At 31.7% G+C, this 18,996-nt stretch overlaps 2 protein-coding genes across 2 annotated transcripts in view; one reads left to right on the forward strand and one right to left on the reverse strand.

Moving 5' to 3' along the window:
• Positions 1-1,245: 1,245 nt before the first annotated feature.
• On the forward strand, positions 1,246-13,512 carry LOC143052565 (L-proline trans-4-hydroxylase-like). Its single transcript, XM_076225620.1, has 10 exons — positions 1,246-1,301; positions 2,525-2,541; positions 3,285-3,363; positions 4,012-4,093; positions 5,142-5,249; positions 6,784-6,875; positions 7,379-7,469; positions 9,828-9,957; positions 10,879-11,030; positions 13,191-13,512. Exons 2-10 carry the CDS (start codon positions 2,526-2,528, stop codon positions 13,314-13,316), a joined length of 876 nt encoding a protein of 291 aa, XP_076081735.1. The 5' UTR covers positions 1,246-1,301; position 2,525; the 3' UTR covers positions 13,317-13,512.
• A 1,758-nt stretch (positions 13,513-15,270) lies between these two features.
• LOC143051295 (neuronal acetylcholine receptor subunit alpha-10-like) overlaps positions 15,271-18,996 on the reverse strand; it is a 31,016-nt gene continuing 27,290 nt past the window's right edge. Inside the window, exons 6-7 of the mRNA XM_076224245.1 lie at positions 17,174-17,528; positions 15,271-15,961 (exon numbers count right to left, since the gene is read on the reverse strand). Coding sequence (XP_076080360.1) covers positions 15,360-15,961; positions 17,174-17,528 — 957 coding nt within the window. The 3' untranslated portion in view covers positions 15,271-15,359. The remainder of the gene's footprint in view (positions 15,962-17,173; positions 17,529-18,996) is intronic.

The following is an 18,996-nucleotide window of genomic DNA, read 5'->3' on the forward strand; positions in this document are numbered from 1 at the left end:
TCTAATAGATATTTGATTGATTGATCCATTTCTCGTATTGAACACCACTTTCATTGCACTGTTGATTACACTACCGTGAAGGTGTGGTTTTATTGGTAGACGTAGTCCAGAAAAATCTGAAATTTAGCAAAAAACTGACAATACTAGTCAATTCGCCTTTTTCAAAAACGAGAGGATTATGGGTAATCTCATTGTTCGTACACCAAAATGAAAATGACGTTGCGTCACTGATTGAATTTTAATTGTTTAGAACGTTTTTAACCGATCACAATGTCTTGGTGTACGCTTTTTTAAAATACATTACCCAGAATGCATTAGATTCTAAAACGACGAATTGAGATTTGAGTCGATCGCACCTACAATGTACATGTTTGATGATGATTTATTACAAAGAGAAAGAATACCATTGGGTATAACTATACAAGTTACCATAGAAACCTTCAATTTGTTGTCATTCGCTGCGCAACATCATTATAGTGGCTGTGCTAGCGAAATAATAATCATTTAAACAAAGATAGAATCAATCACCGGCGAAGTGTTCATATCCTTTCCAAACATGCTCCGCAATACTGCACTTAATATGACAGAGGTCATATTGGATGTAGTGTTACGAAGTATCGAACGGAACGGGTATGATCTCTGCGCCGGAGATTGAGATAGAATGTCATGCATGAATGGCAAAAGAACCAATGGTTGAGTTGGTTTTGTTAAATTGCTATATATTTAAACCAGAACACTGAGTTGTATGAATAAAGAAAAAAAAAAAATATCATCAATAGAAATCTTAAATTAATTAAAAAGTGAGCTTCAGCATAGGAAGATGCTTTTTGCGTCCTTACAACATAAGAAAACAATAAGCAAGACCTAGACCACACGGCAAGCTATAAAAGGCGCTAGAAATGACAAATATAAAACAATTCAATCGAAAAAAATAAAAGGCCTGATTTTTAAAATACAGCAGAAATAGAAAACCCGCTGAATTACAGGTTCCTGACTTTGGACAAACACATATATAATAGAATTGGTTGGAACACGTTATCGGGCGCCCAACCCTTCCCCGAGACGTACGACAGGGGTGCAACAAAAAAAAAAAGAACAGACTGTACACAACAATAAATGAAAATCAAGTATAGAAGGTTATGTTTATTTATTAACTTACAGATTCACTTCTCTATTTACTTAATTGTATGTAATGTACATGTACATAATCTGATATACATGTATGAAGAGTTCAAATTTAAGGACGTCGTTACAATTGAGATAATCGATTGTGATAACATATTTCTGAACAGTATTGCAAGGTAAATTTCTATTGTATTTGTTTGTGTTTGTGTTTTTTGTTTTGTTTTACAAACAATAACAGAACATTTCCAGAAGCATTCTTTAAACAGGTGACATGCAAAATATTTCAATAACCTGGTACAACATCTTTTAATAGTGGTAGATCACATTTCCAGCCACCTTTACACGCAACGTCTCCTCAGCGGTTACAAAGCACTTTTTCTAAATCAATTTAGTTTTCAATCATGATAACACAGTGACAATACTATAGTAAATAGTCTTTCAAGTTAAAAGACAATGTCATAAAACTATGACAATGTCATTTACACTGTTTAAAGAGAACCGCACGTCAAACAAGAAATAATAGCGAACAAGCAAAGCATTGTTGACAATAATACATAGAATCAATTGACTATATATATGTATGATATATTTTCCACTGAACGTTTAACGAATATACAACGGTTAATTTTTTCATAATTTCTAGCAGCCAGTGACTATGTAAGACAATGTTTTCAAACATAAATATTTTTTTTCATTCTTTAATCGTTCTGCGTATGTCTAGAAAAAACGATTAGATGTTTTCCCCCTAAGAAAAGCACGTCATATTAGGACTTTGGTTAGAAAGCTTCCTGAACCAAATAACTTTGATTGATTAATTTATTCATTTCCCCAATAAAATTATGACAACAAGAAGACATTGTCAAATCGTATTAGATTCCAATTGGCCGTTTCAGAATCTAAAGAATTATCGGTAATTTCATTGTTCGTACCCCAAAATGAAAATAACGTCACTTCATTGGTTGAATTTTCATTGTTAATGGCATTTTTTACCAATTACGACGTTTTGGTGTACACATTTGAAATTATTACCCAGGATGCATTAGATTCTATAACGGCTAATTAATCTCATGACCTTATGACATTTTGTTTTGTTCCTAAAATATCAATGGCTAAAAACAATGTTTCTTTGTCTTTTATATTTGTTAAAACAAATCTCATTAGCCATTGTAATGCAGATGAAATCAAATTCTATTTGATACATATTTATAAATGCAATAGCTTTGTTATTTAGTGGAGAGGTAAATATGACAGAGGGACATTTCAAACTCATTTAAGTAGAAAATAAACGGACAACGCCATGGTTAAAAAAAGAACAAACTGACACTTACAAAAAATGGAACAGACAATTTTTGTCATTATCTTTTATATATAATTATATGAAATTTAATAACCTTTTCAGCATGGAAAAGCTAGCTGGTATGTTTTTATTTTTAACTCATATTATATTTGAATTCTTATAAAAATGTAAATTTACTGATTTTCAAGCCTTTTGGTCAATGAAAGACCAGAACGGCATAGGTGACATTTTAGAAATAAAAAGATGATGTGGTATGATTGCATAACAAAAACAACAACAGAAATTTATAAAGTTTCTATATGTCACCGTACGGCCTTCAACAATGAGCAAATCCCATACCGCACAGTAAGCTATTAAAGGTCTTTATTGACAAATGTAAAACAATCCAAACGAGAGAACTAACGGCTTGATTTATGAACAAAATATGAACGAAAAACATGTTCACATAATATTCATCTTTTGAATTTGTAAGATCGGACTATATAAATCTTCAAAATACTCCTCGGTGCTTTTGGTTCAAGTATGTTTAAAGTGACCTTAAAAAATCAGAATCACAACGTAGCTATTGATGAACACACAGCGCATAACAAAACGAAAGTTTAACCAAAGTTGTGTATACGGACACAAAGGATATAATGTAACTTCTGAAGACCTCGTGCTTGCTGACTGTAGATATTGGTTTTCGTTTATGTACAAGAAACAGGAAAAGCCTGTGCGACAGTTCTTAGCAGATGTAAAATTAAATTTTAAAGTCATTTTCAGATTTTCGTTGTTTTCCTTGTTTTGTGGCACGTGTTGATTTTGTCAATCATACGACTTTGAAATACCAAAGTGAGATAATTTAAATCGTTCTGTTTGACAGAGTATAACTTCACTGATAATTTTGAGACTACTGACCAAATGGTCCAAGATTTTAAAGACAAAGGTTATCTTCTTGTCAGGTATGTGTATTTCTTGTATCTTACGTTTACATTTGAAAAAAGGAGAGGTGGTATGAGTGACAAGAATACAACCCTCCATCCAAGTCACAATTTATAAAAGTAAACCATAATATGTCAAAACAGGATCAGTACATTAAATTAATATTACTTAAAGGCTTGTCTTGGGGATAACAACACAAATTGTTTGCATCAATACATATAAAAAATTACTAGCAAATAAACGCATATATTTATTATTAGATATTCATATTTTATTTCGATCGAGTATATTTTTTGAAGAAAAAAAATTATGTTGCATCATTTAACAGTGCTTCTAAAAACTATTTGAACAAAATGACAGCTCTTTCTAGCAGTAAGGAGATATATAAGATTATCGTTTATCATTGTAACATTTTTTTTTCTCTGTAATTGACAAATATCGCAGGATCGGAGCCTAATAATACATGAACAAAACTTATTTTGCTTTTCTCTAGTAAGCCAACTATAAAGATTTTACTGTTCTAGTTTCTATCGCACTCGAAGCAGTGGTAGACTATAATACATAAATCAAATTACGTCACTTTTCTTGCAATCCTCTAATTTTCCTATTGTTATCTAGGCGTTTTACATATATATAAATAATGAATTTAGTATTGTATTTGTTTTTAGGAACTTGTTTGATAAAGATGAGGTTGAGAAGTTTATTAAAGCAATGACTGACAGCGATGCCTTCTACAAGAACGCATATGTAGTAAGATTAGTTGTACAATGCCAACGGCTTACAAAACGTTTGTATATAAATACAGTAGATGTTGTATGATTACAAATGAGATAACTTTCAACTCGAGGTCAAGATATAATTAATAATAGGTCATCGTAGGGTCTTGAATAAAGAGAAAAACACACACCGTATAGTCAGATGTAAAATGACACGAATTGAAAAATGTGAAAAAATCCGAACGAGAAATAAAAGGTCTATTTTATAGCAATACGATTTTCTAAAAAAAACAAAATCCAAATGTGACAGACATGAATCAGCTGACTACTGAATTACAGGCACTTGATACATGTATAAATAATGTGGTGGGTGAAACATGTATATATGCTGTTTTGAATTATGGGTGTTCACAGAATACGTTTCCTTTATATGATGTTTCTGTTATTTGTATTGGTAATTTGCAATTCAAGAAAAGGGGTGAAAACCGACACCGTAAAAACAGCACAAGGTGAAGAAAAACAGACTACAGCAGACATCATAACCAAGATAAAATAAAGGAACAGACACATAGTAACACTCAAGTTTTTGTTAATTTGTTGGTTTGTTTATTTATTCGTTTGGATGTTTGTTTGTTGTTTGCTTTTTAAAATAGTTTGAGCTCTTTACCGAATGTGGTGCATTGAATCATGTACAATTAATAACATCATTTTATTAGACACGATCGCGAGTTGTTTTTCTCTACTTTTGGTGGATTATAACTGATTTCTTTGATATAGGATTAAAAACTTAACAATGAGGATTCAAAACTTAGAACATGTTGAGGAGCATTTAAAACAAAATATTACAATTAACTAGATAGGCTCTTTCTTGATTACCCCTCAAAAATGCATAAAAAAAATAACACATTAAAATGTTATTATTCATATGATTGTACGTATCGTTCCCAAAATCAACGCTGTTTTTTTTTTGCCATAAAGAGGATATCTAACAAAATATGTTATACAAACAGTGGAATAACTAGTCGTAAAATGCATATATATGGGTAGTAAGAAAAATAATTTTGACACTTGTCTACTTTTAGCTAGAAGCCGGGGAAAGAAAAGTTCCCAGAATAACATGGAGTCATCCAGGAAGTGACGTGACCGGATTAGCGGCTAGATCGGAGAAGGTGGTCAACACGTGCGAAAAGGTATTGTAAAACCTTGAATATAGAGAAATATATAAAGTGATACAAAATACATAACAATATTTTAACTCCATGTTGATCATAAACAGTTAAAGAGCAAGAATCGCTTTTCCAAAATCGCCTACCACAAACTTGTCTCAATTTGAAAAAATAAAAACTTCTGTCTTAGCAGATAAAAATGAGTCCAACCAAGACCTGCAAATTCGATTCACAAGGGAAATAATGAATAAAACATTAATATACATAATTTTAATACATTAATTATTCCTACTTTCAAAATATCGCATCCACTCTCTTCACTTCTCTCTCCTCTTTTTTTTTAATAATAATAATAATAATAATAATAATAATAATAATAATAATAATAATAATAATAATAATAATAATAATAATAATAATAATAATAATAATAATAATAATAATAATTCTTTATTTAAAGAGGGTTACACAGTTAGCTATAAAACTATAATCTTCCATGAGGCCCTCATGAAATACAATGAAATATAACAAACAATTTCAAAATATCAAACAAACACAGATACATGAATAATGAAATAAAAAAATTGTGAAATATACTATTTTCAAAACAGGTAAAAGTTACAAATTCATAAATGACATATATAGTATTGTCATCAACAATATCATAAGTTTGAGTATGTGTGTGAAAATTATTATGCATATAAAATCTCAAAGTTTCTTAATGTTCCAACAAGTATTTTTTTAAATGTTTTTTGAATGAGCTTGTACTTGAGGTTGAATTTTTCAAGGATATTGGTAAGTTATTCCATAAAATAGATCCTGAATATATAAAAGATTTCTTATACAGCTCTGTTTTGGCTTTTCGAACTTGTAAATGTTTGCAAGACGCATTTCTCAAACAATATTGGTTTATTTCTGGCATTTCTTTAAATTTTTCAGTAAGATATACAGGGGCTTCATTCTTAAGGCATTTCTGCATCAAGACAGATTTGTGGTATGAGATTATGTTCTCTACTGTCATCCATCCAAGCTGTTTAAACAGTGGAGCTGATGATGAAAGTGGATCAGCATCTAAAATAAGTCTTGCAGCCCTTTCTGCAATTTTATTATTCTGACTAGCTCATTTTTAGCACAACCACTCCAAATAATACAACAATAATCTATCAGTGGGAAAATATAACCATTATAAAATAATTTTCTTATATCAATATTTAGAAATTTCTTGAAATTAGAGAGTAAATAAAGTCTAGATGCTTAATCCTGACATTATACAATCCTTCTAAAATATAAAATATGTTAATATCTATCCGATTCCCATAATAATCGATGACACGTTCACATTGCGTAGGTTTTAGGCGCTCAAAAAATAGGTTTAATACATGTAACGTATTATTAATAAATCGAAAATTGTGTGTTTATATTTCTATTACGTCCGTGTACGTTCATGTGAATATAGTTTAGTACGTTTGTATATTTTTCTGTACGAGTGTATATATATATTATATGGTATGTGTGGGGTTTTTTTACGCACATATTGTAATTTTCTTTTGATTTACAGCTACTTGGTGGCGAGGTATACCATTACCATTCAAAATATATGTTAAAAGATGCTAAAATTACAGCACCACATTACTGGCACCAAGACTATGGGTAATGTTTCTTTTTCCATTTTATTTCGTTCTTTCGTTCTGTCTATCTTCTTTCTTTCTTTAACCTTATATTAATTTGTTTGTTTTAAAACATTTCTAGTCCCAAAAAGATAAAGTGTAATGTATATAAGAGTATCAATTATCAAACAGCTGTACAACAGACTACAGTAACCACTCAGAACATATTCTGCCGATTAAAAGAGTACAAACAAAGGCAAACAAAATCTTCATTGTAAAAACACTTAGTACTGATATACAGACTTGTGAATATATCAAGACGATTGCTAAATATTGTGTTTTCTGATCACATGGTACGAGTAATAAAACTAATAAAAGAATAATTCCGGTAACCTTAAATATTACATGTTATTTGTATATAGCTATATATAGAAAAAGACACGTTGTCAAGCTTTACAAAACAATGTGACTATTTCATTTCATTTCACTCAATTTCATTCATTTATATTTGTTTAAATACAAACTTATTATTTTCTTCTTCATTAGATACTGGTATAATTGCGGAAATCTGTATCCGGATATGATGACAGTATGGGTAGCTCTAGATAAATGCACTAAAGAAAATTCATGTCTGGAAGTAAGTTATTGTGACATTTGTAAATACATATGTATGTTACATGTAAAATCCTATTTTGAAGTAAGTTATTGGATCATTTGTAAATACATATACCAAATGTAGTAGTAATTAGAACTCCAGCTCAGAACAAAGTAATTATTACACTCATTGCACAAAATACAACAGATAGCCTAGCTAAATCCAACAATAAACAATTTAGCTTTGCTCCTTTTTGAAAGTCGTACGGTGACCTATGGCTGCAAATTTCTGTGTAATTTGGTCTCTTATAGCGAGTTGTCTCATTGGCAATCATACCACATCTTTTTTTAAATTCAATTGCTTGGTTGATGTATAAGGATTTCTAGCTAACATTGTTTTGTTAAGTCATAACATATGTTAATGATGCAATTGTCAAACATCGGCATAGTTTGTTATTTCTATCAATTAAATATTTTGTGTGAGGAATGGTTAAGAATGTTATTACAAATTAATCATACATCATCTATTGGTATCTAAAATAAAAAAATTGTTTTCCTTAAGGGCATACAATACAGTTAAGGGGAGACGTTGCTAACGTAAATTGTTATTTTCGCGACGTCAAACGATGACTTATCGGAAATAGATGCAGTTTTCGGCTGATTTTTATCATTCAAACTGATTTAACTTGAAAACGGGTTCATGGACCTCTCTATTTTAAAATGCAATTTGGTTTGATTACGTACGAAGATTATGTGTGCTATAAATTATGATTTCTTTGTTTAGAAATAGCTTAAATTTATTCGAAAACAGTGCAATTTTTAAAAATTTTATAAACATACAGCAAAAATGACGTTTTTTCTACATTCAAGAACATTTGAGAAATGAGCTATATCTAAACCAAAAAATCATATTTTATAGGATACTTATATAAAACCGAAATTACAAATAACTTAACAAAAGCTTGTGTTTATCTTTTTAAACAAAAACGTTATGTATATCTGTCGAAAGGAAAATTACGTTCAAAAACCGCCTAGATGTCAATTGTCAGCAAAATTTCAATATGGGAACAAAATTGTATTGTATGCCCTTAATGTGTTGGTTTTCGAACTGTTTACTCCATATTAAATGTGTTGTGTTTTATATAGTTTTTGTAATATTGTGTATTTCCTTTTACCTAATGTTTCAAAACTGTCGGCTTACAACGCAGAAAAATTGCCAAAGAGAGGCGAAATATATCGAAGGGACATTCAAACTCTAAAGTCGAAATAAACTGACAAAACAATGGGGGAAAAAAACAGACACACAGAAGTATACAAAACACAACATAGAAACTTAAAGACTGATTTACATGAACTGAAACAAAAACCCGTTTTCTTCTCATTGACCTCAGATGAGTAAACCTCAACGTCGTTTTTGTTCAAAGATTAATAAATAAACTCATCATAGATACCAGGACAAAATTTTGTAGTTATGCCAGATGCGCATTTCGTCTTCAAAAGACTCATCATTGAGAATCAACATTCCTAAAATGTTTGCTAAATACAGCTAAAATAGTCTATTCCTGAGACAGAAAAGCCTTAGTATTTCAAATGTTCAAAAGTTTTGTAAACAGTTAATTTATAGATATGACCATATCAATGATAATTCATGTCATCACAGAAGTACTGAGTACTGGGCTGGTGATACCCTCGGGGAAATAAAACTCCACCAGCAGTAACAGAACGTCAATAGAAAACAAAAAACCCAATAGTCGAATACAGAAATTCATCACAGTGGTCAAAATAAACACATCGCCCAAACAATCAATAGTTACAACAAAACACATAAACACAAGGATGCGCCGACGCCAGCATCGTGTCACTGTGCATCAAAAAATGTATGATGTTCCTACTCTAGTAGTGTTATCAGTCGTGTCGTGTTTCTCATGATGATAAAAAGTGTGAAAAAGGCGAAAACAACTTAATAACTTGCAAACATTTAGTTAGGAAAGTTATTATTTTAGATAAGATGATGATATCGGATATGCACATAATGAAACAACATTAAACATTCCCCTTTTAGAAGATTTTAAAGTTTGTTTTTTTATCTTAGATCATCAACTACCTTCAAGAAAGATAACGCAAAACAAACAATATACATATATTTAACATTTCTTGTGAACAATGTTCACACTGGATCTACAATGCGGAATTTTCGATCCTCAATGCTCTTCAACTTTGTGCGTGTTTGGCTTTATAAATATTTTGATATGAGCGTCACTGGTGAGTCTTATGTAGACAAAACGCGCGTCTGGCGTACTAAATTATAATCCTGGTACCTATTGAATTATTGATATTTCATGTTTAATATTTGTAGCAACAATTAAAAGGAAACAAATGTAATTTATTGCACATTTTACAGATACTAAGTGGATCAAACAATTGTGGACGAATAGAACACCATCCACATGATGGACAAATAGTAGCACAGAAATCAAGGGTTGATGTCATCAGGGAAAAGTGTCCTCACATATACGCGGAAATGAATCCAGGTTTTATATACAATTTATTCTTCTCCGCCAATTCACGCAAAGTTTTTAATTATAACATAATTGTAACATATGTCTTTGTGATATTCCTAGAACATTTTGATATTTTTATGCTATTATTCACCTGATATTGAGGAATACAGATAAAGAGGTTACCTACTACAGATATCAGAGAATTAAATTGGTTGTGCAACGTCTCATGAATGTAAATGTATCCCGGCTGTATCCTTCATCGGGAATGCTAAAACCTGAACTTGTGAACACTCATTGCATTCCAGTTTAAAAATAAAATACAAATTGGACGCCAATTAGTAGCCAATAGCAAGTACATAGTACTACAAGTGGCGTCAGAGTATAATTAAATCAATTAATCAATCTAAACAAATAACTTCAATGTTAGCACCAATCCTATATCAAAGCGTTAATAATAGGAAATACATGCCACCTAAGGTTAATATATAGTTCCATTCAGAAGATGTTAGGATGATAATTTACAAAAACAGAAAGTTCACAAAAGGAACATTGAAATCATCTCTTTTGACGTAAGGTTTATTTATCGACCGATCCTAATTTTCTAAGTCAAAATGACTTTTGTGATGTAGATTTATATAGCGGATCGTAAAGAAGGTTCAAAACAATTTTGCACTGCGTTAAATTTAGTATGGTTTCTCCCACACTTAAACATTTGTATAAGGTTTTGCATACTAAAATAATTTCAACTCGATCATAACAAAGAGACTTTAGTTTTTCTGTTGTCAGTACAATTAATAACTTTTTAGCCTATTAATATATCACAATTTAAGTTGACTTGAAATAAAATTGAGAATGGAAATGGGGAATGTCACCTAATGTCAATTAATGAAATGTATTATTTCTATAATATTGAGAATAGAAAGGAGGAGTTGATGTATTTCCTTTATACAGGTGACGCTTTATTCTTCCATTGCAACACCTTGCACCATAGCAGCGCTAATCGTAGTAATCTTAGACGATGGGCGTATATCATGTGTTACAACAAGGCTACAAACAACCCAACATTTGCCCACCATCACGCCCAGTACACTCCTATCGAAAAGGTATCAATATTTCTTTCTTTTTAAATTCTTATTTACATATTCTTTTGACTAAAGATACATACTGTATATTCTTGCGGAGGTCCAGCATGCAATACAAAACTGGCATCTAGATTCTAATGCAAAATAAGTATCCACTTAAGTCGTTATTTCGATGTAAACATTTCATGAATAAACTTTTTGCGAAAGGTTGTTAAAGTCTTAGGCAGTCGGAAACCCGGTTGAAATAGAACAAAAGAATCGAAGCTATTTGTTAGAGAAGGCGATAAATGTGTACTGTAATGTTTACTATAGTGACAAAAAATTTAAAAGTTAATAGAAACAAACAAAATTACAATTTTCTTCTCAATTACGAAGTGTTTTATTTTAAAAACACCATTTGCATAAGTTTTCAATTTATCTAGTACATAGCTAAACAGAACAATTAGATATCAAGTCGACGACATGGGTATCTTTCAAGTTGGATGAAAAAAATGTATAACCTCCGATTTAAAAAAAAAATACCACGGACGGAAAACATATCAATCTATCAGTTCAGTAATTTTCGTGTCTGCCCTTCCATTATGTGACTCAAGACAAAATTCCAAAAAATGAGTAACAATGGTATCGAAAGGAGAAAATCGAGTGCACCTTTTTATGTTAGGGCGTGTTTGAGTTGAATATTTTGTCTTGATATCGTATAAATCAAGAATATTTCATACATCGTCTCGCTTCAGCATGTTCAGATTCAATTTTTTTTATATATATCAAAGCTACAGGTTGACTTTATAACATAAAAAAATCACAGTACTAAAAGATGCAATATATGGGTCAAGTGAAATACCTATCTAATGAATCACAAAAACAGAGCAGGTGGGTTCGAATAGCTATTTCTTTACTGAAAGTACTTGACGATAGTCTTTCAAGTTGGATGATGAAAATGCATATCTTCGAAAAATTATAATTTTTTGTGTGTGATAACTAGGGTTTATAGTCTTCAACCACTAAAAAAATCTAGTCTGCCCTTCCACGAAATATTTTAATTCGAATTTTTTAAAATGTTTATGAATTTTCGAAAATTCCACCTGACAACCGATCAGACAATAGTTTTAAGTTGAATCAATGCAGAAAAGATCATTAACTGATGCTCATTAGCTAGTTGATACATTTGTCTTTTAAAATACAACTGACATATAAGGATCGTAATGGTGCAATGTGGATAAATTTTCAAAGAGCAAAATTGGTAACGCGTCATCCCTACAATGGCTTCCATTTCTACGATTGTGAAAATGAACTGGCGTTATGGGGAGATAATGTTGACGAAGTAGAATCCTGACTGTTAGGTGCATACATTAACTAACAGTCAGTCCTTATAAGTAAACTACAGGACGACAAATGCAAAACCTATTGTGCATGTTTACAACAAAGATTGAAATGAAAGTTTACGGAAAGATGATTTGTAGTATGGAAATGTGATCAATTTGTTAAATATTGAAAAAAAAAATTAACAACCATTAAGTTCCAGGGGTTGAAGTCACAAAACTTTGCTCAGTGTTTGGAGCACAAAAATCATGCTCGAAACACGAAATACAGCATTTTGATTGGTTGATTTTGGAGTACGAGTACAAAAAACTGACTCGAAAGTTTTATGACTTCAAGGCAAGGTATCCAAATAGCGTTGTTTTCCTAAAGTTACAGGCATCAGAAACATGTTATTTATCGTTCTAACACGTCGTCGTCGTGTAATCCAAACAGTTGTACAAATTGCTTTAGAATTGTGCTGAACATATTGATAAATATACAGCATATCATGTTGTCTGTGACAGAATTTAAATCTGTACACTAAGTAAAACGTTGAATAATATGTGATTACATGAAAGTATTATTAGGGGATCTTAAAACTGGGCAATTGCATATATTTTGACTCGCTGTTTCATAGTTTTCCAAATAACACATAACCACGACAAAGCTTGGATTAGGTTCAGACAACTTAAGTATGTGGCATGTCAACATATTGAAGCTTTACATTAGCCACTTACTTAGGCTGAAGAAAAAATCTATCTTTTGTCATAACAAATATATTACTAAATTAAGGAGCCACCAATGAAATTGCTTTCATGTAGGAAATACACGTATTTTTCTTTTTTTTAACAGTCTTCACAACTATCCTACGTTTTATTTCAGGTACCTAATTCTGCAATTAAAGAATGCACTAATTTAACAGACCTTTCTGGAAAGGAGTTTATTCATCCGAGTCAGAATGCAAGCATTGCAGAATTATTTGCTAAATATTCTGCGAACACGACATAATTGAATAGATGACTTTCATATGTATCAATAATGTGAGCAACAATTCTATGAATATTTTTTTATGTTAATTTTCCCGTACAAGTCCAACGGATAAAAAAGTTAAATCACAAAAACTATTTACTCTTGAGAGATTGGCATCAGATGTGGATACTAAACATATTAAAAGGTATGTTTAAGTACATACCAACTAAGTCTCTTTCGTCTTGCAATAGTGTATAAAATATAAACTGGGCATCCTTAACATAATAGACCAATTCAGTTTTAAAGATTTGTCATTTTTTTGTTTCATTAAAAGAAGTGGCCTACGTATTTTCTTTAATTACTTTGTCTTAGGTTTTGTTTAAATCATACTTTGTAAAAACTTTCTGATTTTAACAAAAATTCTCTGAAAATGACAATATCACGATTCTTGATATTTGGATTTACAACATATGCATTTCGTTTGGATGACGTATTTTTCAACAGTCAATCAACATTTTAAATGGGACTAATGGTCTGCATATACTTGCCGAATTGTTCTTCGTTCATACAAGGCTGACTTCATACGGGAGTTTCTTCGGAAGACCGACAAATCTAGGATTCTCCGTTAACTTTACGTCCCGCTATATTGATGATGATCTCTAACTGTATAATTCCAAGCTTGTAAGCTTGTTGACAATGCTGAAAGCATCTATCCCATAGAGCTTTTAGATACACTATTCAACAGATATAGTAACGTTTGCTTGACTTACCTTTAAAACACTGATGGATTCAATCAAACATTATGCCAGGCAAACTAAAAAGAGGGAATTGACTGCGTTTTCGGAAATGGTTAAGTCTGTGAGGTCTTTCTAGTCTTAGATGCATGTAATTTATAATGGGATGTACGAGACCACGTCCACTATGTGTTTTTGTTAGGTGTGTTTCTTTTTGTATCAATCTGATGAACTTAACCTTTTTCTAATTTTTTTCTAGTTTGTTATACTTCTACACCACTGTCTAAGCTGTCCAATGTTAAAGATAGGGTTTAACCCCACCATATTTTGTACGTGCCTGTCAGGATCATATCAATTAGTTGTTGTCGTTTGTAGCTATGTTACATATTTATTTTCGTTCGTTATTTTGTCCATGAATTCGGCCGTTCGTTTTATACATCATTGCGGGGCTTGTAACACAAATGTATAACCGACTATGCGGTATGGGATTTTCTCATTGTTGAAGGTCATACCGTTCCCTATAGTAACTGATTTTAATTTCTGTGTCATTTTGTCTCTCGTAAAGAGTTGTGTCATTGGCAACCATATCATTTTATATAATACAATGTCAGTTGAGAATTAAACTTTTCGACGAAAGACATGATTTTAGTTTTCCAATTGTGAACTTTCAATTCATATGTAGCAATATTCCAGCAGCACTTGCATATGAAGTATGTTAATCTGAGTTTATATTTTAGATGTTGCATTTCAAATCATGAGTTTCCTTATAAAGCGATTTGGCTTACAAGGAAACTATTAAAGCAAAAGTTTCAAAAGGAAAAATTGAAATAATCCCTTAGAAAAATGTTCGGACACCATCATGGGTTGGTTGAATGTTATGAAATATCTGTTTTACAGATGACGACAGCTTTGTTTTAACTTAAATACCTTCTTTTCCTCGAATGTTACCTATCGAAACACTTGGTTTAATACATACATTGACAACACGAATTCTGCCACATTTGTATACGTAGTAGGATATATTTTCCCTAACGGAGCACCTGATATCATCTGCGTTTTTTTTGTGGGGTTCTTGTTGCTCAGTCTTTAGATTTTATGTTGTATTTTGTACACTAGTGTCTTCGTGTCGTTTTTCGTTTGCTATGACATTGCCAGTTTGTTATCGACTTATACATTTAAATATCCCTTTCATAGTTTTCCCTTCTCATCAGATATAGTACTTTTAATCCTTATTTATAACTAAATTGATGTAAATATATGTTTATATATAATAACTTAAAGATACATATTTGAGTCAATAACTGTATTTGTGTGTACGGATATCTGTTGAAGAACACATTGCATGATTTTAAAATATGAAATGATCGCCAGGATTCATTGCAAGAATACACAATGTTGATAAAGACGTCAATATCAAAAACAGAATGAAAAATAACCTATCCAAAACAAAGGCAACGTCCCTCCATTCACGATAGCATTCCTCGTCGTCGTCATCTTCAGACTGTTTTATTTCTAGAATATCTATTAAACGTTTACACCACTCATCTCGGTCGATTAAACGCTTAATGCTTTCCTTCCGTTCAGTACGATGATTAGAGTTATCGTCCCTATCGATCATACCAGTTCGGAAACGTGTATTTTCCGTCTGATGTGATTCAACATTGTTTGATAATTCCATCAGTTCGAAATGTAAATGATTCTTTCGGACATTATCGGTCTCTTCCATAGAAACCCGAGATTTTGAAGACACATTGATAATTTTCGATTTAGCTTTCGGACTGCATTTTGAAATACGTATGCAAAATAGTTTCGCTAGAAATCGAAACACTAGACATTGTAACCATGCTGGAACTCTTTTGGGTTTTCCTCGTTGATGATGTATACATAAGATCCAAACTGATGACAATACAGACATACAACTCATGGATAAAACAACCATCAGATAAATGCCTGAAATTCATCAAAATACATTACAATTATTAGTTCCGTAACTTAGTTTCGTATTTTTAGAAATTTCAGTAAATTCCTGTCAGTCATGTTATTCCGGTCAATAACATGCATGATTCGGTAACCGTTATTTATGAAAATCTGATGTACGGCTATGAGTAACTCATTATCTTTCTGGTCGTGTTTCCCACAATTTTGACCGCCAGTTCGAGTTTAAACATATTTTATTTGAGTTAAATCAATTTTATAACGATTCCTACGATTTGCACGTTTTGATTTTGTTTTGTATGTGTAATGATAGCCAATACCACTTATGGGCATTATTGTTCTGGATATCATTAATATTTTTATTTTTTTGTCTTTCGTTCTTTGTTGGAATCCGGACCAAATTCTTACATGTCAATAATTGACAGTTTCTAACTAAAACCCGGTCATAATTTGTTCCACAAAAGTATTGTACATTGCTAGACAGTGGATATTAATTGATTTCGACAAGTAGGGAGTACGACTGCCGTTCAAGACTGACGTTATTATGTAATTTACGATAAGGTTTATACTGGTACAAGAGCTAAGTTATTCTTTAAAATCAAATATATAACTTTTGTTTGAGCTTTGTCGCTGTCATTTTATTAAATTACTATGGTAATATTAGTTAACTTTGGTGGTACCATTTGCTTTTAAAAGCATTTTCAAGCTACATGTAGTTGTAAGAATATTACCTCCACAATTAACTGAAGCAGAAAGTAAATGATTAAAGCATTCATGATCCGCATCAACAGGTAATGTTTTTGGCATAATGATTGACTTGAAAGGTTACAAGTACACCGATATTATCAAATTGGAGAGTTCCGGAAAGCTGGTGTTTCAATATTAAGATTGAAAAATCGTCCATTTTGTGAAAAAAAAATTCTATGCACATGCATCTACTTCTATATATATAGATCATTTATAAATAGGCTATTTAAGCAAATGTTTTGTTTAATTAAATTTACATCTAAAGAAAATCGATGATGTTTTCTTGTTTGACTTTCACTTATTGGTGGAAGCATGCAAACCTGTCTTAAAATAACGTCATACAAATGTAATGTTTTCAAGTAGACGATGTTAAACTAACCCAAAAACTGAATAAATTTCTGACGTTATCACGTGACGTTTTTGTGTAAAATGAAATCGAACACGATAAATGAACTATCGCGGGAAAAAGATTATACTTACTGATCACTGATATAGATTCTGACGTAGAAGGCATTTTATCTGCAACCATTAGCATAAAAACAGTTATGGTAAGTAACACAGACAGACCCAGGGTTATCTTCTCTCCACTCTCAGGTGGTAGTAAAAATCCAGAGATACACAGAAACGATAGAATGATACATGGAATGATGATATTCATGAAGTAATATTTTACTCTTCGTCGAAGATGGACGTAAAATGTTACATCAGGAAAAGGCTCCTCACAGCAATTATAATATATGACGTTACGCTCCACTCGTACGTGTATAAGTTCCCATTCGCCGTTATCTACTAGGTTAGATACGTCTATGGTGTCAGATCTGTTAAAAACATTTACCTAAAATTGAACAATTACTTCACCATGTTAATATAACACTTAGAAAAATAGTGTGTTTATGGTAATCGATTGTTACAATATCTCTTGTTGTATTTACAACAGACGGGTGTGTTTTTCTGTTAGTTGTTGTCCCCGCAGATAAAGCCCAAAACACCATTGTTTTTGTGTGTAAATCTTATTACATAATTTGCTTGCTAAATGAATTAGGTATTGATAACTCACTTGGACACTCAACATATACCCCCCACGACACTTACCAAAGAGGAAATCCTGGATAATCATAGGTCTTTTCTATGTTTCTTTGGAATTTCAACCAAAGATGAAGAAATGTATTGGATACCTAAACTACATAAGTGTCATTACAAACAACGGTATATTGCTCGGTCTTTCAAGTGCAACACGAAACATTTTTTTCTACATTAGTAATATCTATTTTATCAGCAATCAAAACCGGGCTTCAAAGTTATAGTGAAACTGCCTATTCTAGAGGTGGCGTGAATCAGATGTGGAAATTGTTTTTTTAGAGAATATACAATCGAAGACTCTTTGACTTTTCTACACTTTACACAAGTATTCCCCTTTCCAAACTCAATATAATTTGAAAGAGTTGGTAATGCTTTGTTTCATAAAAAATAATGGTCAACGTAGATACAAGTATCTTGTCTTATAGAGGGATAAATCCTACTTTGTAAATATCACTCTGATTCAAACAAAACATTTTCCGAAACTGACATTATTAAGATGCTTGATTTTTACTGACAACATCTTTTGTTACGTTTGGATGACGTGTTTTTAAACAGACTATCGGCATTCCAATGGTAACCGATTTTGTCCCTCTTCTTGCCGATTTGTTTCTTTATCATTATCAGGCTGACTTCATACAGGAACTTCTTAAGAAGAAAGATAAGATGTTAGCAATATCCTTTGACTTTACTCTACGCCATATATTAGATGATGTTCTTTCACAAAATAATTCAAAATTTAGTGACTATGTTGAATACATCTATTCCATCGAACTAGAGATAAAGGATACAACAGATACAGTTCAGTCTGCCTCATATCTTGACTAACATCTAGAAATTGACAATTAGGGTCGGTTGAAACAAACCTTTACGACAAAAGAGATAAATTTTGCTTACCAATTGAGAACAATCTTTTCGTATGTAGCAACATTCCAGCATCGCCTGCATACGGAGTATACTAGTATATCTCCCAGTTGATACGATATTACCGGGCTTGTACTACCTATAATGATTTCCTTGATAGAGGGTTGCTGCTCACAACGAGACTATAAAATCTAGAGTTCCAAATTGAGAAGTTGACATCATCCCTTCGTACATTTTACGGACGCCATCACGAGTTGTTTGACTGTTATGGAATAACCGTTTCACAAACGATATCGGATATGTCCCTTATGTCGTAACTATAATCTTCTTCCCTTTTCACTAATGTGACCTAGCAAATTAGA

This window comes from Mytilus galloprovincialis, chromosome 11 (genome assembly GCF_965363235.1).
Source record: "Mytilus galloprovincialis chromosome 11, xbMytGall1.hap1.1, whole genome shotgun sequence".
NCBI classification, from domain to species: domain Eukaryota; kingdom Metazoa; phylum Mollusca; class Bivalvia; order Mytilida; family Mytilidae; genus Mytilus; species Mytilus galloprovincialis.